This window comes from Rhinolophus ferrumequinum, chromosome 12 (genome assembly GCF_004115265.2).
Source record: "Rhinolophus ferrumequinum isolate MPI-CBG mRhiFer1 chromosome 12, mRhiFer1_v1.p, whole genome shotgun sequence".
Lineage (NCBI taxonomy): Eukaryota > Metazoa > Chordata > Mammalia > Chiroptera > Rhinolophidae > Rhinolophus > Rhinolophus ferrumequinum.
In genome coordinates this window covers 9,779,898-9,806,976 of record NC_046295.1, presented here as the reverse complement: position 1 = coordinate 9,806,976, position 27,079 = coordinate 9,779,898, and the positions used below count along the sequence as shown (strand labels likewise).

At 41.0% G+C, this 27,079-nt stretch overlaps 1 protein-coding gene, 1 long non-coding RNA gene and 1 pseudogene across 2 annotated transcripts in view; 1 reads left to right on the top strand and 2 right to left on the bottom strand.

Moving 5' to 3' along the window:
- LOC117032437 (uncharacterized) overlaps positions 1-17,526 on the bottom strand; it is a 28,207-nt gene extending 10,681 nt beyond the window's left edge. Inside the window, exons 1-3 of the long non-coding RNA XR_004424729.1 lie at positions 17,485-17,526; positions 7,323-7,470; positions 6,673-6,923 (exon numbers count right to left, since the gene is read on the bottom strand). This is a non-coding gene — a long non-coding RNA (uncharacterized LOC117032437). The remainder of the gene's footprint in view (positions 1-6,672; positions 6,924-7,322; positions 7,471-17,484) is intronic.
- Positions 17,527-17,581: 55 nt separating this feature from the next.
- Positions 17,582-22,556, top strand: LOC117032436 (cathepsin L1). Its single transcript, XM_033123978.1, has 8 exons — positions 17,582-17,726; positions 18,822-18,958; positions 19,258-19,380; positions 19,494-19,640; positions 19,838-20,062; positions 20,546-20,711; positions 21,402-21,519; positions 22,256-22,556. The coding sequence occupies exons 2-8, from the start codon at positions 18,833-18,835 to the stop codon at positions 22,353-22,355; spliced, it is 1,005 nt and encodes a 334-aa protein (XP_032979869.1). The 5' UTR covers positions 17,582-17,726; positions 18,822-18,832; the 3' UTR covers positions 22,356-22,556.
- Positions 22,557-22,673: 117 nt separating this feature from the next.
- Positions 22,674-23,677, bottom strand: LOC117032067 (40S ribosomal protein S26-like; annotated as a pseudogene).
- Between the last annotated feature and the right edge of the window lie 3,402 nt (positions 23,678-27,079).

The window sequence follows — 27,079 nt, the reverse complement described above, 5'->3', positions numbered from 1 at the left end:
CAGGGCAAATTCATGATCTACTGATAAATACTTGTTTGCTGGAAATAACAATTTTTGTCTCTGTTTTAGAAATATTACCTAGCTTTCCAACTGCTGAAGTGACCTGGACATCTTTGTGAAAAATGATTAATCCTCCCTACAACTGCAATTCCGTCCCCACCAAAGGCCATTTCTCATATTTGTTTTAATTTCAAAGGAATAGGTATCACTGTGAATTGTTTTTATCAAACAGTACAAAAGTACATATTGTTGAATGAGAAAAATACAAAGTGTTAAACAGGATATACTATGCTACATTTTGTGAAAAAGAAAAGGAGAGAATAAGAATCTATATTTGTATTATTTGTTTTTAGAAACAGAAATTCTAGAAGGATACCTAAGAAACTGACAGTAGATGTTACATGAGTGGACTGGGGATGTAGATGGAAGAAAACTTTTAACAGTGTATCTTCGTATATTTTGGGGGTGGGGAAATGTTGAACTATGTGACTTTTATAAAAATTTTTATAACATATTTTGTTAAAAAATAATTTAAAATTTTTATTAAAATTTTTGTTTAAATAAAAAATGTTGAGTAACAAAAAAGAAAAGTGTAAAGTTAGTGTCTCCAACAGAGCCCATTCTATCTCATTACCACAGATAATTGTTATAGTTTGATATTCTTCTAGAACGCTCTCTATATAAACTTATTTCTATTTATCAAAACATATAAAGTGTTTTTATTTTATGTTGGCTTTTACTAGGTTCGTGCTATGCATATTGTTTTGGATTTTGCTTTTTGACTCAGCTGTAAATGCTAGACACATTTCCATGTTTGTACACATATCACTGTAATTAAACATTCCCCAACTGCTAAACAGGTTATTTTCAAGTTTCCCGTTCAAACAGTTATAATAAATTTTTGAATATGTGAAGTATATATATTCAAAAAATGATGAACATTTCCCAGGACCCGGATCAACAACTGCATCAGTTTACAAAAGCAAGCAAGAGTACCCATTTCTCCACATTCCCACTAACCCTAAATATTTTCAATCTTTTAACTTTTACAAAACTGAAAGTTAAAATAGAAAGATATCTGTGGGGACAGAGCCAGGAGTGCAGTTTCCAGGCTCTCGCCCTCACGTGGAAAGGTGCTGGCTCAGGTAGTAAATGGCCATCAACTGTGATTGGATGGCCATCAGCTGTGGTTAGTTGGCCGTCAGCTGTAACCAGTGAGCCATTGGCCACTAATATAACTGCTGTGGCTACGCTAGCAGAAAATGGGGGCTAGCAAGAAGATGGTGGCTGAGCCAGCAAGAGCGGATTGCATTTAGCACAATGGATTGCAGCTAGCAAGTGGGGTTGGTTGGCAGAGAGAAGTGGACAGAAAGTTGTGGATAGTGTGGCTTCTGCTTCCTGTGTCTCCAACCCAGCCGCCAGCGAGAATATAGTGGTGTGACTCCCCTATCTATGGCTCTGTGGGTGTTCCTGTTTGGCCTCACCATGTCCTGCGTTCTTATGTGGGGAGTGGGACCAGAGACCCCGCATGACACCCTGCATGACAATATCTTATTTTAATTTGCATCTCCTGGATTATGAGAGGTGAGCATCTTCCAGTGTTTTGTCTCTTTTTGCTCACACTCCGAGAATAAGACAGGTCATAGGTGAAAACTATAGCAGGAGCAGGGCATTCCCTCTTAATTCCTTGACTCAATGCTTTCATCACATCGGAGGAGCAAAAGAAATGAGACATCAATGTCATCTAAGACAGAGGCTGCAAATTGGAATGATTTGGAGGACCAAGCAGGGAAATGCAAGTGAATGCTGAAGGAGAATCAGTAGAGAGAGGCGAGGACTTAGGTAACTGGAAAGGGCCGACCTTACTAAAGTGATTCTCGTTAGTTAAAGTGTTAATGATTGTGCAGACTAAATATCACTTGTCTGAGACATTGCAACCCTGACCAAAAATTATAAAGAGCTGATTGCCAAAGAAATACATCTGAATACCAGATTTTGGCTTCTGTTGAAAGAAATCACTTATGTTAAAAATCCTAAAATTTTGCAAAATTTTATTATTTTAAATTTTAAGTTCAAGTTTTTGTCTTGATTTTTGTTTAAAAGTTAAAATGAAATGGAATGTCTAGAAAACATATAAAGTACTTTTGTGCCTCACTTAGATCTAAAGAGGAAGATCAAGTGAGAGTAATTATGAATTCACCAGGAAGCAAGTATGAAGAATTTACTTCTTTGCTTTAGTTTTTATCTATGTTTATATAGACATATTTTGCGTAAAAGAATTTTTTACAGTTTTAATATTGCTTTATAATTTTGCAATTTTTTTTTACCTTCACTTAATATATTATTCAAACAATTAAGAAAATTAGTCCATTTACTTGATTACCTCACAATACAATTGAGGTAATAGACACAAAGGAAATATCTATAATATGTTGTGATGAGTGTTTGCAATGGAAGTTTGCATTCTTCCCTATGAGAAAGTGAAAAAATAAAGAACTGTCTTGTATGGGGTGGCTGGTAAGACAAGAATGGTGACATTTCAGCCAGATATATTAAAGAATGAATATAAGTGTACCAGTTAGAGAAAAGGGAAAGAGAAATATATCATATATAGAGAGAAGAATATTTGCAAAGGGTTGGAGGTTACAAGCCAAGAAGTCTTAAATCTTTTATTAACTTGAACCACTTGAAATGGCAATTTTGAAGGTCAAAAATAGTCAAATGTCAGCAATCTCCTATAAGTAAATGAAAAGCTTTTCTGTAAACTTGTCTATTCCACAGCCAATTTATTTTGAAAGGTCCAGACCTTTCCACAGGATGGTGGGAACAATATCATTGTATTGTTAATACTCATATGAATTAATTTGTTTTTACTGTCTGATTCAAACTTCTTGCTTCATTCTTTTTGTTTTTTTGATTGCCAACTCATGAGGAAGCCAAGTTTTGGTAGTAGCCTGAACCAAAGGAAACAGCTGTATCTCTTACATTAAGAGTCTGCCTGAGGATTAATGCTTTTCCAAAGTTCTACTCTCTACAAAGGAGCCTTTTTGGCTCTGACTGGAAATAGTGACTAAGCACGGACAGGAAAATGCTCTGTGTTACTCTGAGGTATGAAACATTACCTGTTTGGTGAAGTAATATTACACAACTACTACCCTCCTCTTATACCAAATGATTCATCAATTTCATGGGGCCATTTGTCACAATCATTATCTTGGTCATCACCAATTAGCACCCACATAGAGATCACACTGTACTTGGTGCTTGAGAGAATACAAGGAAGACAAAGAGTACCACTTATAAAGTAAACTGTTGGAACCGTGCATTTGAATTATGAAACACAACACAAACATACTTGTAAGTCCAAGCCTACTTGAGTCAAACGTGATAGAATAAATTCACTGAAACTCATCATTGAGCTTCACAGTGGTTATCTGTGTTGCAACAGAGTATGGAGCAGATGGTCTTTCCACATGAAGGAGTCTGAGAAAGGCTCCCACTCTTTGGAGATCCAAGAATCAGATAAAGATTTGGGAGGGCCTTTGTTGACCACTGAGGCAAAATTTTCAGAATCCTTTTACAATGCCCCTGATCAGCGAGTGTCCTCCAAGTCTCTAAAGATTTGGGTAATTTGAAAATTCCGCGTTAGATTCAGTTGGTCAAGAGATGGGAATTTGGGAGAGTTCCATAAAGAAATTCTGGAACAAAAACTCATTTGAAATTATCATAGGAGCCCGTCCAGTGCCTCAGGCAGTTGGAGCGCCATGCTCTTAATGCGGAAGGTCGCCGGTTGGATTCCCACAGGGGCCAGTGAGCTGCGCCCTCTACAGCTAAGATTGTGAATAACAGCTCTCTCTGGAGCTGGGCTGCCGTGAGCAGCCAAAGGTTGGCGTAAGCTGCTGTGGGCTGCTGTGTGCCTCCGTGAGTGGCGGGCAGCCAGCATGAGTGACCAGCAGCCAGCGTGAGCTGCTGTGAGCCGCAGACTGACGACTGGGGACCGGCTGCCTCGGGGGCGGCCCAAGGTTCATAATCCTACTTAGCTAGATTGAGAAACAACAGACTTGGGGGGGGGTGGAAGAAAAGGGGGGAAAATAAATTATCATAGAAGACTGTTATGCAAACTTTCCCTAGTTAATAACCTTTAATAAAAGAGATTTTTACATGGGCATTGGACTTGAACCAAGAAAATGTTTTTTCCATTGTCACCATTCTAATTTCAAATTACTCCTTGCTGCTGTGTATCCTCTTCAATTCCATCCTACACTAGATAGAGGCAGAAAAAGAAGAAAAACTGAACAACAAAATCTACTTGTGCATGTCTGAGAAGCTCGCTCAAGCTTTCTAAAAGACTTTTGCAGAGTAACCCCAGTTCATAAGCAATGTGCCCTTAGTGCGTGCCCAATCAGCTGATTAGAAAACACTATGTGTTTTCCCCCAGGTACCAAGCCTTGGTGGTTAGACACTGAGGCTGGTCCAGGACAGTCCACTTACCTGAGGGTATACCTGAAATGGTGCCATACTGATGGCACCCAATAGAATCTAACCCCTGTGGGTCACAAGATCTCCCCAGGAAGCCAACCACACATCTGTCCCAGTGCAATAGATCAAGGCCTGCCCAGTGCAGGGCAGCGGGACATAGTGGGCTATTCCTAGCATTGTGACATGATGGTGCAGCCTGGGAACGAGGAGGCATGGGGGTGGCATCCAGGTAGCCTCTGGGACTGAGTACGACTAGAATGACCTTGTCTGTACCAGTAGTTTCCCATCACCCTTTGCCACCCCCCAGCCCTGCAGACCTGCCCAGTGATCCCTTTTCACTAATGATTGGAAGTGGCCACTGTAGAGAACGTCCTGCCTTACAGAGGTTTTCTGAGTGTTTATGTGGGTAATGAGACAGAATTTGATAAGGGCAACAGTTACTTGTCCACCTTTTGGTACATTCTTTTATGGGGGGTGGGGGGGAACCTTGGCTGCAGGTCAGGGCAAATCTAGGCTTTGGCCATGCAGGATCTCTGGTCCCAGGACGAGGTGCACAGGCTCAGGGACAAGGAGCAGGGCCAGAGAACTCTGAAACTCTGCATCTGGGAAAACACCCCAGATGGGCACCAAGAAGCAGGGGTGTAAGCAGGTACTCAGTCTTCTCCTTTCCTCTTCCAAGGCTCCTCAGTCCCACCTGGGCAATGTGAGCTACAGGCCGGTGTGTGTTCCTCTGAAGCAAGCTGAGAGGTGGAAGGGAGAAAGCACCTTCAGGGGTGGCAGAAGAGAGAAAGAATGGGGGCATCTATGGCCATCTTTGTTCCAAGAAGAACATTGGGTGGAAAAAGACACTCAAGAAGCTTTAAAAAAATAAAATCAACTTCCATATTATTCACAAACTTTTAAAAAACGTATTTCTATAAATTTATAATGAAAAGACCAATGACCCAATAGAAAATGGGCAAAGGACATAAACAGTCTATTTTAGAAGAAATGTAAATAGGCAATATGAAATTATAACAAAATGTACTAATAATCATAGATATGAATCTCAAAAGCATTTGCTTAGTGGAAGAAGCCAGACACAAAAGAAATCATTTCTTTTTTGAATGAGTCTATTTATGTGAAATTATAATAAAGGCAAAGCTAGAGTGACAGGAAGCAACTCAGTGGTTGCCAAGGGCCAGGCTTGGGGGGGAGGATGGATTTCTAAGGGGCAGGAGGGAACTTTGTGGAGACACTCATCAACCTGAACACTTAAAATTGATGGATTTTATTGTTTGTAAATGAAACCTCAAAGTTGACAATAAAAATGAAAAGATTTTAAAGCCTAATTGTGAATGTAAAGCAAATTCATAATTCTTGGCTTTTTAGCCCTGAAAAGGTACTTAGAGTCCATCTGGTGAAACTCCTTTCTTTTATATTTTATATGTGAGGAACTGGCAGCCCAGAGAGAGATTACATCACTTATTCAAAATCATACAGACTACTGGTGGCCGAACCACATCCTTGCACCCAATCTTTTCACTCTTCTTTCCACGCTGTCATCCTCCCCAGCACATTTAAACTGTAAACGTATCATGTCCATCACACAATTTACAGGCACCATACAACATCTTGCAGATGTACTCGTATGGTACTTTTATTTTTAACACATCCCCATTGTGTTCAACCAGAGAAGCAGACTAATAGGAGATATACAGGAAGAGACTTACTAAAAGGAATTAGTTTATGTAATTGTGGGGCTGGCTAGGCAAGCCCGAAATCTGTGGGATAGGCCATCAGGAAAGACATGCTGGAACTCTCTGGTGCAGAAGAAATCCCACAGGAGAGATTTCTTCTGCCTCAGGGGAGTTTCAGCTCTGTCCTTAAGATGTTTCAACTGATTAAATCAGACCCACCCAGATTATCTAAAATAATCTCCCTTACATAAGTCAACTCATATGGATTTTTATAACATCTATGAATACACCTATGACAACACCTAGATTACTGTTTGACTGAATTAACTGGGGACTATAGCCTACCTAAATTTGTACATAAAACTGACCATCGCACCCATGTAGTAGATAAGGATGGAATTACCACTTCTGTTTTCTACTAGAAGACTGGAAGTACAGAGTGCTTAAATTGTTTGCCGAAAGGCACACAGCTAATTCACATTTTATTTTTCAATTGTACAATAGCAATTCTTACCTCATGGTTGTTGCAAGGATGAAAAATTAAATCAAATCAATTCCAACTGTGTATGTAAAGCTCCTGGCACAATGGGTTCTCAGTGTTGGAAAACAGCAATTATGTCACATTTTGCTTATAAAATGAGCTGGTTTACAAGTTCTGAGGAAATGCACATTCTCATTCACTCCAGGTGGGAGTACACACTGGAGTAACTTTTTTCAGCAAGTAGTTCCATTTCTAGGAATTAATGTTAGAATATTTGTACACACCTATAAAGATAGATACGCAAAGATATCCATTGCAGTATTGTTTGTAAATGGAAAACAAAAAACATTAAAATGCCCAACAATAACAGAAAAGGAGAGTGTTAAATAAATTATGATACAGTCTATCAACATAAGAGCATCCAAACCTGTAGAAAATTTTATCAGAGTTTATTTGAGCCACACTGAGGACATGCCCAGAAGCAAGATCTCAACAGACTGAGACACTACCCCAGAGAATAATAATTTTGCAGTTCTTTCTATGCATTTGGAATCACAGGAGGGAATGTAAAGAAGATTACATGAAATCTACTGGTGGTAGATTAAGGAGACAGGAGAAAGCAAAGTGGAGAAATCCCTATGATTGGATAAAAAGTAAAATAGAGAGGTACATATTTCACTTACATTGGTGGGTACAGGATAGTTAACATTTAATGTTTCCAGTAAGTAGAGATGGTATACAGAGAAAAGGATCATGTGCTCCCTTGACGGTAGTCACACCTCTGAGGAGTCGGAAGAGAGGATTACTCTGGCATTTCAAAGGTGTGTTAACCTAGATGCACAGAAACAATGGACAGGGCTTGCTTAAGGCAAAGACAAGCCTTTTAGTAAAGGAAGTTATAGGCCTGAGGTCTGACTGCCCAGGATGACCTGCCCAGTTAGGAATCTATGATCAGATCAGCCTGTGAGGTAACTTTCACTGAGTTTGTCAGATTTAGTACATAGCCCCTGTTTTATTCCCAGGTCGGACAATGGAATGCTATATATACTGACAATGAAAGATGTCCATAGTATAGTATTTGATCGAAAATAGAAGAGTTTATATTATTGGATACATTTATGATCCTAGACATTTTGCTAATACCTTCGATGGTGGACAAGGATGGACAATTCTGTGAAAATGAACATTTTGCTCCCTGAGAAAAAAAGCTAAAGGGGTGACAGTGTTTTGGTTCAACTTAAAGGCTGCATCGTTCTGCTACTACCTGTCCTCTCTAAACAAAGTATCAGCCCTTGTTTTCTCTGTTAATACAGAGGGACCCACACAGGTTAATAGTGAAGTCACCAAAGGGATTCACCACGGGCAGCCTAAGGGCCAATGACAGACTGCTTGAAAGTTGAGATCAGACACCAGGTCACAGTGTGGTGAGCTAGAGCAGATCCGGGTGGCAAACAAGGGGTCCTGTAATTTGGGCAGAAACACCTGAATCAATGAGGCATGTTTAGTCTGTGATGAAGGGCAACTAGGTATCCTTGGTTGGAATGTCTTTTATTTAATGTCATTCAGGACTTCTCTTTTTCCTGCTGAAATCTGGAGAAGAGGAGGCTGCATGCTTTCTGAGGCTCGCTTATCAAGGGGATGGGATGGCTACATAGAAACCTCATCACTTGAGGGCCCACAAAATGAGAAATTGCCGAGGTTGTTTGGTCAACGGGGAAGAAAGGAAGCACAGGTCTATTCGTCAACTTCGCCAGCCCAGGAAGTGTATCAGTGTTAGTTCATCAATGATTCCTCAGCACAGGGCCAACCATAAAAGGGATTTGTAGAATGAATGTAAGGCAAAACATCATTTCCTGAATCAGGCCACTGTGCTGTCATTATCCCAAGCCCCCTGCCCTTCCCACTCCAACACCTTACACAGTATCCCCAGAGGAACAGAGTGAAGATCATTTGCAAAGGAAGAAATGGGGCCAAACCCAGTCCCACAGATCTGGCTAAAGGGCTAGTGAGAAGGGCAAGGCTCGGTCAGTAGTGTCATCACTCTGGACGCAGGCCTGGTACGCTAGTCGGGGGCCGTGTGAATTAGGCCTAAACTCCTGAAAACTCTTTGTCCCTCACCCAGTACTTTTATTCAAATAGAACTGGAAGCATATTTTACAATTCCTGCATCCTTCTTAGAGGATTGCAAATCCATTCATAAGTCCACGTGAATCCCAGGAGAAAAGAGCTTCCTAGAACAATAGGTGAAACAATGGAAGAAATCGATTTTGAAAAGGAAGGGTGATTGTTGAGGGCTATTTTCCCTGTATAAAGCTAAAACCTTCTCTAATGCCTTACAATAGGATTCTAGAAGAATGGTAAATCAATAAACATGATCAATAGCCAATATCTCAACGGCAACAGTTTTTGCTGCAACGTTAGTGTGATTTTGGATTGAATGACAATTCTTAAGGACATGTCCATTTTGGAGGGAGAGATTCTATATGTAAATTGCTGCTTATATCAATACTTGTGTTAGCTCATTTAATTTTTAATACAACCATATAAAGGGCATTGTTATTCTACACATTTTATAGTGGGTGAAACCCAGTCTTAGAGAAAGTAAGTCATTTGCACAAAGTTTATGCTATCAAAGAGGAAATTGAAGATGTCTACATTCCAAAGTCAGTGCAATTTGGTAGTAAATTGGGTCAAGAGGTACTGAAAATTGTATTTTTATTGGTTTGTCAGTTTTCCACTGACTGTTTTAATACAGACATGGCTACAATGTAGAAAGATTTTAAAATAGAAGCTTTGGGATATTTTGTGATTTTTGGCTATCGAGGTTTAGTATTTCCAGCAAAACATTCTTATTTATCAATTCTCTGCTCCATCACAATCGAAATAATAAAGAGAAAGAAGAGAAAGCATAAATGATCTTTCATTGCTTTTCTAATCCAAAAGAAAAACCAGAAAGATAACAGAAAACAGAAAAGTTCAGACAAATCCCCAATTTTCTACCCTTTCATAAACTGCATAAGATAATCAAATTATTCGTTTTCAAATAGCAACTCAATGTTGTGCTTACAGAAAGGTTTGGTTGCCTGTCAGGTGCAACACCTAGATCTTCACTGTGCTCCGTAGGGGGAAATGCGACAATATTATACCAAATGACTTTATTATCTAGTATTCTTGGAAATCACTAGATTAAAAACCTGCTTAAGATGAGTTGTACCTCTATGCTCATTTTTAGCATTTCTCTCATGTACCTCAAACTATTTCTCTTTCTTCTTAGTGTCCCTCTAGTGTTCTCTTAGGAGAGGGACAGCAGAAGAAGGTCTCACTTCCAGGGATCAGGAAGGTAATCACAGCTACTTGGCTGACCATATCAAGATGCCACCCACAGGAACCTCTTGCATTGCCTCGTGGACTTCATCAGAGTTTTAGAATCCACCAGGACCCTGAGAATGGGATGGTAAGAACTTAAGGAACCCTTGCTGGCTAGTTCCTGGTTTTAGGGACTCTCTAAGAAACAAGGTAGTTCTATACTCTCTCTGGCATTTCTAAGATTCTCAAAGACAGTGAAGAGAGACTAGGATTTCTGTGTCCTGGGAGCAAGAGAAGTTTCCCAAATCCACCTGAGACCCACTGAGCTCTGGCCAAGTACCAGTGTTCCCAGAGAATTGGAGTCAGATTGGCAAAAATTCTTTTTTTAATCCAATAATTATCATTCTGCAATGATATTTTCTCTGTGTCTATCACACACTGGGAAACCCAACACTATAAAACAAAGTCTCTGTCTTCAAGATGCTTTTGTTGGGGAGATGAGATATGTGACTTAGTTTTACTTGTCCTCTTGGTGAAACTCAAAACCTTTTCTTATATCACTCAAATTATCATTAGTCCCACTTCCCTCTTTGAACGTGGAGAACAAACTCTTCTTTTACCACTTCCCAAATGTTCTTGATCAAATCCCACTCACTTTTCACAGTCATGCAACCGTCACTGGACACTATCACGGAGCACTGCATGTCAGTTATTTTTTACACAGAGCCCATGGAAATTTAGAAACTGGGCAACTGTGTGGAGTGCAAGATGCTGTGCAGATGGATGGATGGATTTAGAAGCCATACATGCCATATCCACAATATAGATGCTAATTAGCCTTGGAATGGCCACGGGGTGTAATCCTTCCTCCCCGGACCGCAGACCTGGGATGCTGAACAAGGAAACACTCAGGCAGGACAACTAGACTCTAAGCCTTATTAATTCAACGTGCCGTTGGGCTATGTGACTGGGGGCACCTGTGCATTCTGCCATCCTCTTGACTTCTCCCCCTAGAGAGGGAGAACACCATCTGGGCGCAGGATGCTGTTACTAATAAAATCATTTAAGGAAAGTGTTGCTTCCTTGAATCAGAACTGTGTTCTACACTGAGCTCTTACACGCTATTTCATTGGGCCATGTTAGCAGTGACGCTGAAGAGAGATCAGATTCCTTATTCAGAGGGTGAGTTAGTTCTCCAAAGTGGAAGCTGGGTTCCTCAGTGGATCCTATGGATTTGAGGATAAAGTTTAGATGTGCCCAAGACCGCAGCTCCAGGTCTGCTTTGAGGACAATGAAACCAAGATAAGGAGGCAGCAACCAATGGGGGTTGAGGAGACACCCCCAGAGAACATAAGAAAAAATATGTATATAAACCATGACAATGGAGTGACTCAGCAAAATTTTCAAAGCTTCTATTGAAAAAAATTTTCTGGTTTTGAACTTTTGAGGGGATCATATAGGAATCGGGGATGCTTGATTATACAGTTCTATTTCCTTCTTGTGGTCTCAAATTCTTTAAAAGAGAATTTTATGTATGTCTTTAGATTTAGTGAATGAATGAACCTTACATTTTTAATTCCTGAGATTCTCATAACCATGAATCACTGAAACATTTTTATCAGAGGTAGGCTTAAACATCTGACAAAGAACTAATCATAGATAAGGTACAAAGGTTTTGCCTCTGAGAAATGATCAAGCAAGGAAACACCCAGGAGGCACAGAGCAAAACACCCTGCTAGAAGCTGGTGGGTTGGGAAGATGCGGAGGCTCAGTCCAGAGGAGGCAGCTGCATGCCTTCTGCATGGCTCACCTGTCTTTCCCTCCTTGCAGCATGACACCAGGTAAGCTGTCATAAGAAGGGAAATGAGAGCCTGGCCTGGGGGACCTTCGATGTTTTATCTCACAATAGCCTCAGTGCTCACATTTCACGTCTCCTGGTGCCCTCTGGCACCCAGAGTCCAATTTGCAATGTAAGTGATGGGAACTGGTGGTGAGGGATGAGGGCAAAGTCCCCAAAGCTCAGCCTCCTTTTCTAAGCCCTGCTGGCCTAAAGGATGTTTAAGTTTCTTCTTCACTGGAGGGAGGAACCTGGTACCACCCTTGACTTTGTACACCCCACAGCTGTGACCATCCTCGCCTGTATAAAGGGCATACAATAGCACCCATCTCCTAGGGCAGCGGTTCTCAAAGTGGGTCCCCTGGTCAGCAGCATCAGCAATTCTCGGAAACTTGTTAGAACCCCACCCCAGACCCACTGAACCAGAAGCTCGGGGGACAGAGGTCAGCGATGTGTTTCACCAGCCCTCCATGTGACTCTGATGCACGCTCAAGTCTGAGAACCAGTCACAGGTTGTTGTGACGAGTTCATTAAGGAGGATGTGTAACGTGCTGGGAACAGAGCCTGCACATAAGCGTTTTTTAGCTAGTATCATCACCATCATCACCACAGGAATCCTTCTAATTATGCTTTAATTTCCAGTCGTGCCGGGTACCCACATATGGAGATAACTTTTCTGTGGAACAAAACCCCTGGAACATATATGTGCAAGCTGGCTCTCTTAACAACACGAAAGTCTTCTCTGTCTAGATCACTGAGCCTCTTTACTATAATGATATGTGGTGTCAAGTGGGAAAAAATGCAAGAACTTACACTAGTAAGGAAAGACTTTATTAATGGGGACGATTACAATAGGTACATGCTCAAAGCCTAAACCAGAAATGTCTCGGGAAAGGACAAGTAAGCAATGCTTTTATAAGCAGAGACTATGGGATAGGTGGCTGTGGGAGGAGTAAGGGGTGGGGGAGGTAATGAAACTGCTGTGTGAGAGTCTTGAGACAAAAAATTGTGTCAAACATTGCACTAACAGGAGAGTCAAAGCATGACATGTTGGCTGTAGTCAGGCCCATGAGCAAGGAAGTTAGAGTGTAAGAAGATAACAGAGTCTGGAGCCTAACTGTCCTAGTCAAGCTAGACTGAAGATAAACACAAAATTTTGATCAACTTTGTCAAGAAACTAATTTTTACTTATGCCATGTGCAGTAGGCTAAATAATAGCCCCCAGAGATAGCCCCCAGGTTTTAATTCATGGAACCTGTAATCGTTAACTTATATGGCAAAGGTTTTGCAAATGCGATTCAACTAAGGATCTTGAGATGGAGAGATTACCCTGCATTATTTGGGTGGACCCTAAATGTAATCCGAAGTGTTCTTATAAGGAGGTAGAAAGAAATGACATAGACGGAAAAAGAGAGTGATGTGACCATAAAGGTCTCTACCTCTGAATGATGCGGATAGAGGTCAAGGGCAGCCTGGAGCCACCAGAAGCTGGAGAGAAACAGGTTCCCTAGAGCCTCCAGAAGGAGCACAGCCCTACTAACACCTGGTTTTTGGCCCAAGTGAGGCTGATTTGGGAATTCTGACCTCCATAACTGTGAAAGAACAAATTCCTGTTGTTCTAAGCCATCAACTTTGGGGGAATTTGTTACAGCAGCCATAGGAAACTAATACACCTGTTTCAAAACAAGACTTTTTTTTAACAGATTTGAGGAAAAGATCCTCTAGTATTGTCCTGCGGGGTGTCACGCGGGGTCTCTGGTCCCGCTCCCCACATAAGAATACAGGACATGGTGAGGCCAAAAAGGAACACCCACGGAGCCATAGTTAGGGGAGTCATACCACTAAAGTCTCACTGGAGTCTGGGTTTGAGACACAGGAAGCAGGAGCCACTATCCACAACCTGCCATCCACTTCTCTGCAATCCACAAGCCGCACTCCACCATGCTAACTGCAATCCGCTCTTGCTGGCTCAGCCACCATCTTCTTGCTAGCCCCCATTTTCTGCTAGCGAAGCCACAGCAATTACATTAATGGCCAATGGCTCGTTGGTTACAGCTGACGGCCAACTAGCCACAGCTGATGGCCATTTGATCACAGTCGATGGCCATTTACTACCTGAGCCAGCACCTTTCCACGTGAGGCCGAGAGCCTGGAAACTGCACCCCTGGCTCTGTCTCCACAAGTATCCAAAGGAGAGTTTGTGGATTATAGTCTTAGGGATGGGGGAAAAATCCCACAAGATCAGCTCCTTTGTTATTTATAGCACCAAGATGCTTTGTCATAATCTCATTTAAATATATTGGTCATGGCTGTGCTCACATGCTGTAAAATCAAGATTACTATAATTCATCGCTTCCTGGCCTTTTGGCTAAGATCAAGTGAAGATTACTATAGCTCATCTCAGATTTTAAAACGAGAGGCTAAGGTTCAGAAAAGCTGTTAGTAAAGTTACATGTAGAATGTGTCTAACTGGGGCGTCCTGTGGGCTCAGTGGTTAGAGCGCAGTGCTCATAACACCAAGGTCGCAGGTTCGATTCCCATATGGGCCAGTGAGCTGTGCCCTCCACAGCTAGACTGAAAACAATGACTTGACTTGGAGCCGAAGGATCCTGGAAAAACACACTGTTCCCCAATATTCCCCAATAAAAATTCAAAAAAAAAAAGAATGTGTCTAAGTATACGCACAAACTACACTAGGAGAGATCAATGAGCACAAAGTAAGAGTTTAAGTAATTCTTGTTGATTGATTTGCTTAACAAAGTGGCTGACTCTTTACAAAGTGGCTGACTCTTTAACCCTATAGGAAAAGCCAGGTTACACTAGCCCAGAAAAATAAGTTATTTTATGTGGCTTCATATGAACATCTAATCATAAATAGGCTCTTTTCCATAAAACTATAAATGGTAATAAACCACTTTACAAGTGGACAGTTTTCTAGAAAATGTTTTTTTAAGAGTAAGTGTTGGTTTAGTGGATTTCAACAAATTGGAGGGGATTGTTATATTGGGTAGAGGTTTTACTAACTGGCCTCAGGGTCTTAAATGCCACCACACTAGATTTGTTCATTTCATTATGGTTAAAAATTTCCAGAGATGGAATAAAGAATTATATCCTGTTTTAATACTGAGCAAAAGAAGTCTAGACAGATACACACAAGAACATACTTTCACAGAGACTGCATTGCAAATAGGAATCGGGAAATCTGTCAACTGCATTTTATCAAAGGCAGAGCTAAGGGCTGGTCACTTGACTAAAATGTGACCATTTTAATAATTAGCACTCATCAGTTATTTTGCAAAGAAATGGGAATAGAAGAAGAATACAACGATTAGTAATAACATTTCTGTGATGCATAATTTAACACATTATGTATAAATCGATGTCATGAGTTGGAGGAGTATCTTTTACTCCTTTTGTTTAAACGGCTTTCTCCTGTATTTCTCCTGAATTTAGGTATATATTTTTTAACTTTTATTTTATTTATTTTATTTATTTATTTAAGTGTGTTTTTCCAGGACCCAACAGCTCCAAGTCAAGTAGTTATTTCAATCTAGTTGTGGAGGGCACAGCTCACAGTGGCCATGTGGGGATCGAACCAGCAACCTTGTTGTTAAGAGAACTGCGCTCTAACCAACTGAGCCAACCGGCTGCCCCTGGTATTTCTTGATTTAAATTTAGATTTTGAGCATATTTGCAATAAAAAGAGTCCATTTTTTTCCTTCACTGTGTTTGTACCGCATTCCAAGAAGCAAAGGGGATGCCATTCTTTGGAGCAGCACCTGCCACACAGCCTCCTGTGAGGCTATTGCCTAAGGTGCAGGCAGTCATGCCGTAGCAGGTTTTTCCACCCTGTGCAATCTTGTGGAGCTGTGACCCAAGGGCAACTGTAAAACCCACGTGTTAGAATGACTTAAATTTCTTGTCATAGACTGAGTAAACAAAAGAATAGTGGCTAGAGTTTATAGGACAATAGAATTCTGACCTATAAGAGAAAACTCTGTAGCAACCTCCTCAAAATAGTCAGGACTTGCTGAATGGCTACCAACTTATTTTTGCCTCCACTTCCAACCCAGGACAAACCAGAGATAGCCAAATATTCTCCCCAAACCAATCACATAAGATGTTGCATTTCTAGTTGTTCCTCCTCCATCTTCTCCATGACAATGACCTCCAATCAGGGTTTAGGGAAGCTTCCTTCTTTTTCCATTGTAAAGCTTTTCCTCACCCTGACAGTCTTTTAATTGTCTCCCTTAATATAGCAAGTTGTTTTCACGTGGGTGGTCTTCATTTATTTCTACTTGTGTTGACTGCCATGATTAGTTTTTTTAAAGAAAAAAAAACAAAACAAAACAAAACAACTCCAGCCGTATGCAATACAATGTACTTTATAATCACCTGAGAACTTCCTGCTATTAGTGTTTGAGAGGAAAGGGATTCGATTTCAAAGGACATAAAGTGAAATTTTTAATGTTGATTTTTAAAAATATTTATTTGTGCTTCTACTAAGTCTCTCAATTTAATTTTAACTAAGAGTATACAACATGCACTGTGACTTCATTTTTGTGAAAAAGTCTAATATGCAAAGATATGCCTAGAAGAGTTATAGGAAGGGGACAAGGGATGTTTATTTTCTAAAATATATTTTCTACAATAAATATATTTCTTATATAATTAAAAAGTTTTTAAAACATTTGTGAATTAATTTCCTTTAATCAAATACACACACACACAAACACACAGTGCCAAAATAGTGTATACACATTTTAAGGAAGAAAAAAACTGTATTAATATACACTAATAACAAAAGATGGAAGACAAGTCACAGACGACTTCTGCAATTACAAGAGGTGCTCAAAGTGGTTACCATCAGCGTCCAGACACTTTTGATTATGGCTTGAACTATTACTTGAGCAATGTTGACCAAAGTGTTAACATCGCTTAAAATATGCCTACATTTTTTTGGCACCCTCGGTATTTCCCCATCTAAAATATTTCTTCAAACTGTGTAACCTAAACTCTAACATTAAATGTTATTAAAGTTATTAAACCCAAGGGAAGCATTTTGGATATTAAGGAAGACCGTGATCTATAATGCAAACTAGGGAAATAAAAGCAGCTTTCACACTTCTCGTTTTTCTCCTTTTTATCAAGTCAAATTCTTCTGTAAATAACTCCTTTCTGTTGGTATTGAGAAAGGCTTGAGAGGGAAGAATCCCTGACGGGAAGACAAGACAGGAGCATTACAAATGCCTGGCCTTCTCTGGAGAGCCACCTAGTCTTCCCCTTTCCCCTTTTCAAGGATTTGGGCCTTCACCATCATGTCTGTGTTTTGGGCATTGTCATTCCACTCCACATTCTTCCCAGACCCAGCTGCACCCATCCCAAAACAGAGCACACATCTGCTTGTGGGCTCTGAATTCTTCTACCACGCCCCACCTTTGCTGTGGAATAAACAGGAACTACTACACTAGATTATACTGTTCTCAGCCCTCCTGAGGTTTTGATCAAACTAGGACTAAAGGACAGTCAGGATTACACTGAAAATCCACTTGGGGCCTCTTTGCATGAACTACCCGCCACGCGCAAGAATTCGGGGTAATTAGTGATCTAAGCCCCAGGGAGGCGCGGGACCCCTCCTCAGAGCTGTGGTAACTGGTCCCCGAGGTGCCTCCTCCTGGCCCACTGAGGCAGGTACGACTTACCCAGGGACGAGTTGGGACCCAGCCGCGTCAAATGCCGGGAGTCCAAGCGCCCGGAGGCCCCGCCCCAGGCTGGCTCAGCCAATCGCGGCTCAGGCAGGCGGTGGGGGAGGGGTGGACCGGGCCGAAACTCAGGGCCTTAAAGGCTGAGTCAGGGGCAACTGGGCCAGAACCGCGGGCCTCGGCGACCTTTGAGAAGTTACGCGTGTCTGTGGAGGGCGCCTGAGCAGCTGTGGCTGCAACAGGTCAGTACCCTGGTCTACGGCCAAGGCGCATCAGGACAGGGTCTGGAAGAGGGGCCCATCCAGGGACATAGATGAGGGGGTGGGTGCGACCCCGGGAACTAGAGGGACTGTCTGCCCAGAGCTGGTGAGGCTGGGTCGGCGCTGCCTCGAGCCCTGCCAGCCTTGAGATAGGGAAGGGTAGAAGAGAGATTCGGGGAACCCAGGGCGGCCCTGAGACCACCGGGGTTCTAGGCTTTACAGAAGCCGGACAGTCTCAGGGCGGGGGCGGTCACAGGTCCGGCAGCCTGTGGAGCTGCGAGGCCCGGCTCCCTGCGCTGCGTCAACATCCTTTGAAAGCTGCAGGCGTGTGACGGGGGCGGGGCGACATTCCCGTGTCCGGGCCCCGCCTGCGACGTTAGTGTCACCTGGGCCAGGATGGGGCTCTGAGCCCCGGAATAGCAGGGCCCTGGGCGACATCAGGCCACATGATCGCGTCGCCGATTTGGAGGAGGGGAAAAGGGGTGTCGGCGTCAGAGGTCAGGTGTGGGGACAGCAGAGCGCTGGGTGCACTCCTGCCCATCTCCTGGGGAGGCCTTTCAGAAAGGTTTCAAATTCAGGAAGCAGAGTTTTGAAGGCACACCTGTAAGGTGGACACCAACTGCTGGGAATCCCTGTCCCGACTTGAGATCAGGCATCCTAATGAATAAGATTTCCTGGGTCACATTGGTACCTTGACTAAATAACCTGGCCCGACAGTCGTTCCTAGTCGTTGCTTTAAGTTTCTGACCCGTGAGATTCTCTGAGACCTTTATCAAAACCTAAATTATCATTGCACTATTATTACAATGAAGTCTGTTTCAATTCCTATAGCACTTGTTAGCCTGTTTTTCATTTTGATGGCTGAATCATTTACCTCCACTATTTGATAAGTCCTTGGCCTGTTTTACCCCACCCACAGCCTTAGCCTTCCTCCATAGTCCTTGTGTAAAGACTTGCGAGGGTAAATTAAATGTTTTTACTCCACCACAGTGATTATAACGTCTCAGAAGAAAGTAGGATGACTTTTTAGAACGATTGGTCTACTCAGATACTCTTTTTTATTTTTTCCCTTCCTAGGTTTTTGAAACATGAATCCCTCACTCTTCCTGGCTGCCCTTTGCTTGGGTATAGCCTCAGCTGTTCCAAAATTTGATTCAACTTTGGACACACATTGGTACCGGTGGAAGGCAACGCACAGGAGACTATATCGTGCGGTTGGTAACATCCGAAACTGTCCAGACGGACCTCTTAGAGAAGGCCCCTTGCTGTTGGGAGTTTAATAGCAGAGAGTACCTTCTAAAGTTCAGCTTTTACCAAGGCAATAACTTAACGGCAGCCATTACTGAGCCCAATGTGGGCAGATACTACTGTGTTGGAACTTGTAGAACAGCTCCCAGAAGTATAAAGCCGTCCCTGGCCATGGTTTCTCTTCTCCTTGTCTGCAAATCTACTAGGTGAGGATGGGTTGGGTTTTAAGCAGAAATAAAGAGGAAGGTTATATGTTTGCTTCTAGAATGAAGAAGAATGGAGGAGAGCAGTGTGGGAGAAGAATATGAAAATGATTGAACTGCACAATCGGGAATATAGCCAAAGGAAACATGGCTTCAGTTTGGCAATGAATGCCTTTGGTGACATGGTGAGTATGGCATGGATTGCTTAACTTTTTATGCTTCCTCCCCTCCGTACTTTAACAAAATTACCTCTTGCTTTTTCAATAGTTTTTTGGGTTTTTTTTACTTTTCCTTATAGACCAACGAAGAATTTAGGCAGGTGATGAATGGCTTTCAAAACCGGAAGCAAAAGAACGGGAAAATGTTCCGAGAACCAATCTTTGCTAAGATTCCCTCATCTGTGGATTGGAGAGAGAAGGGCTATGTAACTCCTGTGAAGAACCAGGTACGACAGTGTTCAGATTCAGATCTTTTATCTCAGGAATGCCAAAAAGGAATGGCATCCCTGCTTTGGTAGACTGTGGAGTAACATGCAGTTTGCTGGTTTTTTTGTTATTATTGTTTTTAAAGAGTATTCAGGTATGTGGGCTGTTGTCAATCTTTGTAGTTGTCTTATAAACTGATATCTTTTTTTATTTTCAGGGTCAGTGTGGTTCTTGTTGGGCTTTTAGTGCAACTGGTGCCCTTGAAGGACAAATGTTTCGGAAAACTGGCAAACTTGTTTCGCTGAGTGAGCAGAACCTGGTGGACTGCTCTCGGTCTCAAGGCAATGAGGGCTGCAATGGTGGCCTAATGGATAATGCCTTCCAGTATGTCAAGGAAAATGGAGGCCTGGACTCAGAGGAATCCTATCCATATCTTGGAAGGGTAAACGGACCTCTTTATCTTGTTATTCCAGCTCTGCTTTTGAAAGTTGAACATTTTCAGGGATAACAGACACCTTATTCAGCATTCACATTTTAGATGCAAACTGTCAGAACTGTCATTATAAATTATCAACCTTTGCACAGTTCTCTGATTAAATGGTTAACATATAACTGTTCAATTTCTATGTAACATGGAGAATATATGCATCATTCTACATATAATGCAGATTTCTCCATGGTGAAAAATTTCTTACAGACAGGTAGACCTGAGGGGTCTCATTGAAGAAACATTTGCTAGTTTTTCAATTTCAAACCAACCGATAGCATTATGCTTCTTGGGCTGTTGTATAACAAAGTTGACTTAGAAATCATTAAGGTACAAACTGCTGAGTTTTGGGGTCCTAGAATTTATGTTCACCAGGAGATGGAACATAGTTCCAAGTTCCATAGTTTCCCAAGCCTTTTTCCCATTTACCTTTAAAAGGATACAAATACCTGTAACTACAAGCCCGAGTATTCTGCTGCCAATGACACTGGCTTCGTGGATATCCCTCAGCGGGAGAAGTCCCTTATGAAGGCAGTGGCAACTGTGGGACCCATCTCTGTTGCTATTGATGCAGGCCATTCATCGTTCCAGTTCTATAACAAAGGTAACACCTACCTTTGTCTTTTTATTATAGAAATTCAGGCAGGCAAAATGGAAAACACCACCATGATTAACTCTTTTGGTATGAAACCTTGCTTTCCAAGACTATAGAATTGTGAGTGTGTACACTTAACGTAGTGATGTTTCCACTGGACATTATACTTGAAACATTTTCTCAGGATGACAAACTTCATAAATATTTTAAAATAGCTATGAAATTAATTCTATGCATACGACCTAATTTACCTAACTATTCTCCAATTGTTGGACCTTTTCTCCAAAGATTTCTTAACTAACTGTAATTAGAACTATGAAGAATCCTATGGCTCCAGGGTTCTTCCTAGAACCCTTAGCTGGCATTCTAGGAGTAATAAGGTTTATGCTAATTAATGTTAGCAGATAAGTGACTAAATCACCTTAGTCTTGATAACTAGATCTTATTGGAAATTGTTTTTTAAGTAGAAAATATGTTGGATGTAGTTAAATTTTGTTGATTTCTAGTGAGTTGAGTTTGACTTTTTCCTTCTTATCCACCATTACTATTTTCTTGGCAAATATTTAAGTCTTGTTTGGAATTTGTTTGTGACATTTCACTGAATTTTAAGATGCCTCTCTGAGCTGTGGTTGATAGGGTGGGTGACTGTCACGTGTCACTTGGAGCTTCTCACCCCAACATTGAATTTTACTCTCCCAGGCATTTATTATGAGCCGAACTGCAGCAGCAAAGACCTGGATCACGGCGTTCTGGTGGTTGGCTATGGCACTGAAGGAGCAGCATCAAACAGCAATAAATTTTGGATTGTCAAGAACAGGTACAAAACTCCCAATGTTATATTTGAAGTTGAAAAGGGAATCCTTGCTTGGTTTCAGGTCCAAAAAAAGCTCTATTTTGAAATCCCAGAAGTCTTTCTCCCACTTAGAGTCAACACAGAAGTTCTGATGTTTGATTGATTATAAGATTATTAACAACCTTGTTGGGGGTTTTAGTATGTATTTGTAACATTGCATTTCAAAATTCTGAAAATTTTCTTAATTCAGAAATACATCTATCTGGCCCCAAGGGTTTCAGATAGGGTTTCGCCTGTAGGGTGGAACGATGGTTTCCTTTTTCTGTCGCCAAGTTTTCAACAAAGTATAGTGAGCAGAAACATTTGGCTCTGCTGACTGTTTAAAAATTGTCCAAGAGTCCAGTGGCCTCTTTGCATCCTTCCTGTTATCATTTTGATGCCTTGCCATTGCATTCTGCTTCCCAGCTCTCAAAGGCCTCGAGGGTTATCAGGAGCAATTTTCATAGCTAAAGTTCTTTAATTGAGGTGACATAAGATAGCCTGTGGAAACAGATTGCTGCATTGAAATTCCAGTTCTGCCTCAATTTCCTATCTTAATAAGTTAAGGATCCAGGGGAATTCATATACTTATAAATATACGGAACAGAACTTAGAATAGTGTCTGACATATGGTAAGCACTATGTTAAGTATGATTGTTAATGGATCTAATAATGTGTACTTGATTCTTTGTATAAAATGGAAAACATGCTCTCCTTTCAGCTGGGGTCCAGAATGGGGCATGAATGGCTATGTAAAAATGGCCAAAGACCAGGACAACCACTGTGGAGTTGCCACAGCAGCCAGCTATCCCACTGTGTGAGCTGATGAACAGTGATAATAGAAGCCCTAAGGACAGCATATCCAGAGGAACTATATCTTAAAACTGATCAAACCCTTATTATGTAAGATAAGACACTTGAATCAGTAAGGATCCAAGTTGTGTGAATTCTGTGACTTTTCTATAAGGGTAAAATGTTACCACTACTTTAATTACTGTAATAAATAGCTTTATAATGTTGAAGACTCATTGTTTAATTCTAAGACTTTTGAATTTTCATTTTTTAAAAGAATATATAAAACTACCTTTTAAAATAAATTTTAATTCAATATGTAGAAGTGGAACTCTATTTTTTTTTTTTTAGTATAATTTCCATTTTATTTTTCCGCCAGAGAATATTTCTTCTGTCCTTAAGGATTTAGATCCTGACATGGGCTTTGGCGGAGGTCGTGGGGCAGCACCCGCAGGTCTAAATCGAGGTGGGAGTGTTTGGTCCTTCCAGGCTTCACGGGAACGATTCCTAACTATCTTGGTGTGAATGCACAATTCACACAGTATTGTGCTTTCACATACAGTTTGGGAAGCACATAAGCATTGAAGATACTTGCTTCGGAAATGTCCCTAACAGCTGTGGCCTCTGCTATGCGGTAAATAAAAAAATACGGTGAATGTTTACATTTAAAAAAAGTTTGTTACAGTAAAAACACATTGCCATTAATCCTCCTTAAAATACTCCCCCTCGCTTCAAACACACTATCCCATTATTCTTGCCACTTTCTGAAGTAGTTCTGGAAGTCCTCTTTCGTGAGTGTCTTTACTTCATCCTCTATCATGACAATGCTCTGTGTCACACTTCACGTCTGGTATGGCAATTTCTGTAAAAAACATTATGGTGTGTCCTCATCCACCTTATTCACCGGATCTGGCACCGTGTGACTTCTGGCTCTTCCCCAAAGTCAAAATGATTCAGGACATCAAGGCAGCCACGGCAGCACAACTAAAGACACTCATGAAACAGAACTTCTAGTCTGCTTCAGAAACTGGCAAGAACATTGGGATAAGTGTGTTTGAAGTGAGGGGGAATATTTTGAGGGGGATTAATGGCAATGTGTCCTTTACTGTAATAAATTTTTTTAAATTTAAATATTCACCATATTGTTTGATCACACCTCGTATGTTTCAAACCGGCAACCTTGATTAGCACCATGCTCTAACCAACTGAGGTAGCCAGCCACTCCTTGAATGACAAACTTCTTAATGGCTTTGTCCTTGGGCACACATTGGGCACAGCTGGTGCAACAAATAGGCTGCACGTGGCCATGACCCTTTTTGGCACGACCATTGTTCCTTCTTTTCTTGGTCATCTTAGAAGCGAGGACCCAAGACTTTTTTCTGTTTTTAATGCATTAACTTTTAATATAGTCGGGAAATATAACTGGGCTATGAAGACATAACTGAATGTGTCAGTGGTGTACAGGAGGAAGACACTGGGCCCTCTACATCTTCTAGTTATAAATATGCAGATTTTATGTCAGCTGTGTTGACCTAACTCTTGAATCTAGCAAAATATGACAAACAATGTGGAAGGACAAAGGTAAATTTGTTTCAATAAAAACAATTCATGTTTTTAGAAAGTGAACAGACATACAGATTCATAGTTTTCAGATACTAGAAAAGCAGCTCCTCTTCCTTGGCCTCAAGATGGTTATAACCTAGTAAGGTAATATGATAAAAGTCTCAGAGCCAGTTACTGAAGTATCTCCTGAATTGCTGGTGAAGACCATGTGACTACCTCACAGATAAGTAAGGACCAGACACAAGGATTTCCAAGGCTGTTTTGTCTTTGCTCTGCCAAGTCTCTGATGGCATTCCACATAACTTTTCTAGGAAAAGCCTCATTTGTTACCTAGTGTTAGCGATAGTAAAGTTAGTGGTTGTGATTAACAAATTTCAGGTGCTGAATAATAATTGGAGAAATGTGTTCAAGATCCATAGGAGATGGAGTTGGGCTACAAAAATAATTCTGTCCTTGGAATATGGGTGAGAAATCACTAGACCAATCTGGGTTTAACTACCTGATCTCTGAATTAAAAATAAACTCATATGCCTAAGCATATGGTTACATAGGTAACCCATCGAGTTACAATACTGAATCTATTAATAGAATTGCTGCTTATTGGGCCCACATCAAGAAATTCAGTCTGATCTAACTTTAGGTTCCTTCCACTATTACCCCCATGCCTATAATTTCATTTCTACTCATATTCTCCAGATACATGTCTGTGTGAGTTGGAAAAATCAAGGGGTTCTTTCGAAATATAGTGCACCTCCTCATGGGTCACAATTTGTACCTCACTTTTCAGGTGCTGCTAGGACCTCAGTCTGGTTATAGGTCTAGAAACAGAGGGTTGGTGAGGGCAGGCCATAAGAAGAGTAACAATGTCTTGCAAGGAAACTACCTTAGGGGAGGTCATTGCAGGGAAAGCCATTGCCTGCATTGCTCAGGCGTAGTGGAGTTAATTAACCTCCTCATACAGAGATAGAAGGCCTGCTTCTCCTGTCAAAGAAGACTCAGCCTAACTTAGGGGTTCAACATCCCCAGCTTCATCAGGATGTGCCATATCCCCATTGCAAAGTTCAGGACGTTGTTCCTGATCAGTGCTCTCGCTTTAAGCTCGTGCCTTCTGAGTTGGGAATTCAATTGGCATTATAATTCAGCCACTTGGAGGATGAGACTTTGGCTTTGGTTTTCAGAAATCAGCTCTGTGACTACACGTAATAAGAATTTCTTTCAGGGCAGATGTAGAAACTTTGGTCATTTAGGTAGCACTTGAGCTGAGAATTCGAATTCCTGAACTCACCCTTCTCCTTCCCCACTTTGTCCAATACAGTTCTAAGCAGACAGCCAATCTTATACTCATTAGTTTGATCCAAATGTTCTGCTGTATCACATATATGGTCACCCAGAACTTACCTCTTAAAAGTGTTTGATTAGGAGTATCCAAAGGTGGTAATTTTGAATATCCCTGTTGCCACATCATGCCATGGACTATCAGTGCTCTCTTTACTACTAGAACTAGAGTCATTAGAGCCTTTAAATCTAATCAGATTAGATAATCATTTCCAGAACCCAATTCAGGAAAGTCATTCTTAAGATTCTTTCCTTTAGAACCATGGTCAGTAACAAAATCTCCATTTTAAGGAATTGAACTATGCCATTGTGGGGGCTGGTAAGTCCAAAATTCCTAGGACAGGCTGGCAGGCTGAAAACTGTCGATATTTCTATGTTCTGGTCTTAAGGAAGAATTCGTTCTTCTTCAGGAAACCTGCTTTTGCTCTTAAGGCCTTCAACTGATTGAGTCCTACCCACATTATGGAGGGTACTCTGCTTTATTCAAAGTCAACTAATTGTAAATGCTAATTACATCTACAAAATGCCTTCACAGCAACATCTAGACTAGTGTGTCACCAAAGCACTGAGCAACATAGTCTAGGCAAGCTGACACATAAAATTTAACCATCACAGGGGCTTTCACCTCCCTCCCCATCACCCTTACCTTGCTTACCCACCTGCTCCTTCTCTTGCTGTCATGTCCACCTTATATCTCTCAACACACACATACACTTAAAATATTTTTTAATCTTTATTTTTGTAACATTTCAAGATGGCCCCAGTAAGCTCTTGCTGTTGTCTAATTATAGTTAAAAAATCTGGGTGGAGGTGTTTTATTTGTTTGTTTTGTTTTTGTTTTTTATTGGGGAACAGTATGTTTTTCCAGGACCCATCAGCTCCTAGTCAAGTTGTTGTTTTCAATCTAGTTGTGGAAGGTGCAGCTCACTGGCCCATGTGGGAATCGAACTGGCAACTTGGGTGTTATGAGCACTGCACTCTAACCAACTGAGCCAACTGGCCGCCCAAGGTGATTTTTTCTTAAATGCTTTTTACAGACTGTAGTTCTCCCCACCCTGTAATTTTTAACAGACAGTGTCTTCAGGATTTCAGGCTTCAGGACTGAGAATACCAAACATTCCAACCTGAAACTGCTTCCCAAAATAATAATTAAGACAATAATATAATACTTATAATACCATTCATGGAGGATTACTAAGTATTTCGTGTTACATAATTTCATTCCACACCAAAGAGACTCCAACAAAACTCAGGATTAGGGTCTCCCATTTTGTAACTGTGAGTTGGAATTTGCCACTTGTGGTGTGATAAGGAAATTTAAAGTTTCTCTTCCTTGCTTTGTAACGTGTTTTATTTATTTTCTGCCCATTCCCCAGTAAAGAAATGGTTCGGTATGAGCAGATTGGTTACTTAATCTCTCTTCAAAACTGGGCTTGGGGGAAGGGGAGAGTCTCCTTAAAAATGTTCAAAATCAGTGGATGGAAAATTGTGAGTACATAAGTTGTTTTTCTTGGCCAACCATGTCATTTTACAACCAAAGTTTTACTTGCAATACTGGAATTAATCCACATGACATTGAAAAAATAACCCTAAAAAAAAAAAGAAAGGAAAAAAAAGAGCTCTGAGGGAGTTATGTGAGTCATTTTCTCAAAATCAATCCATTTTATTGGGGTAGAAGAAACACAGTTGTGTGGTATGAAATATAATTTTCAAGTGAAAAAAACACGTTTTAGATCAGTATGAATAATTTGGTTCATTTTTTTAAAATTCAGAGACATACATTGTTGTATGTGCATTTTGCAAAGTTCTCGAAGGATATAAACCAGATATGCTTCTTGGAAGTATTAATGAGGCA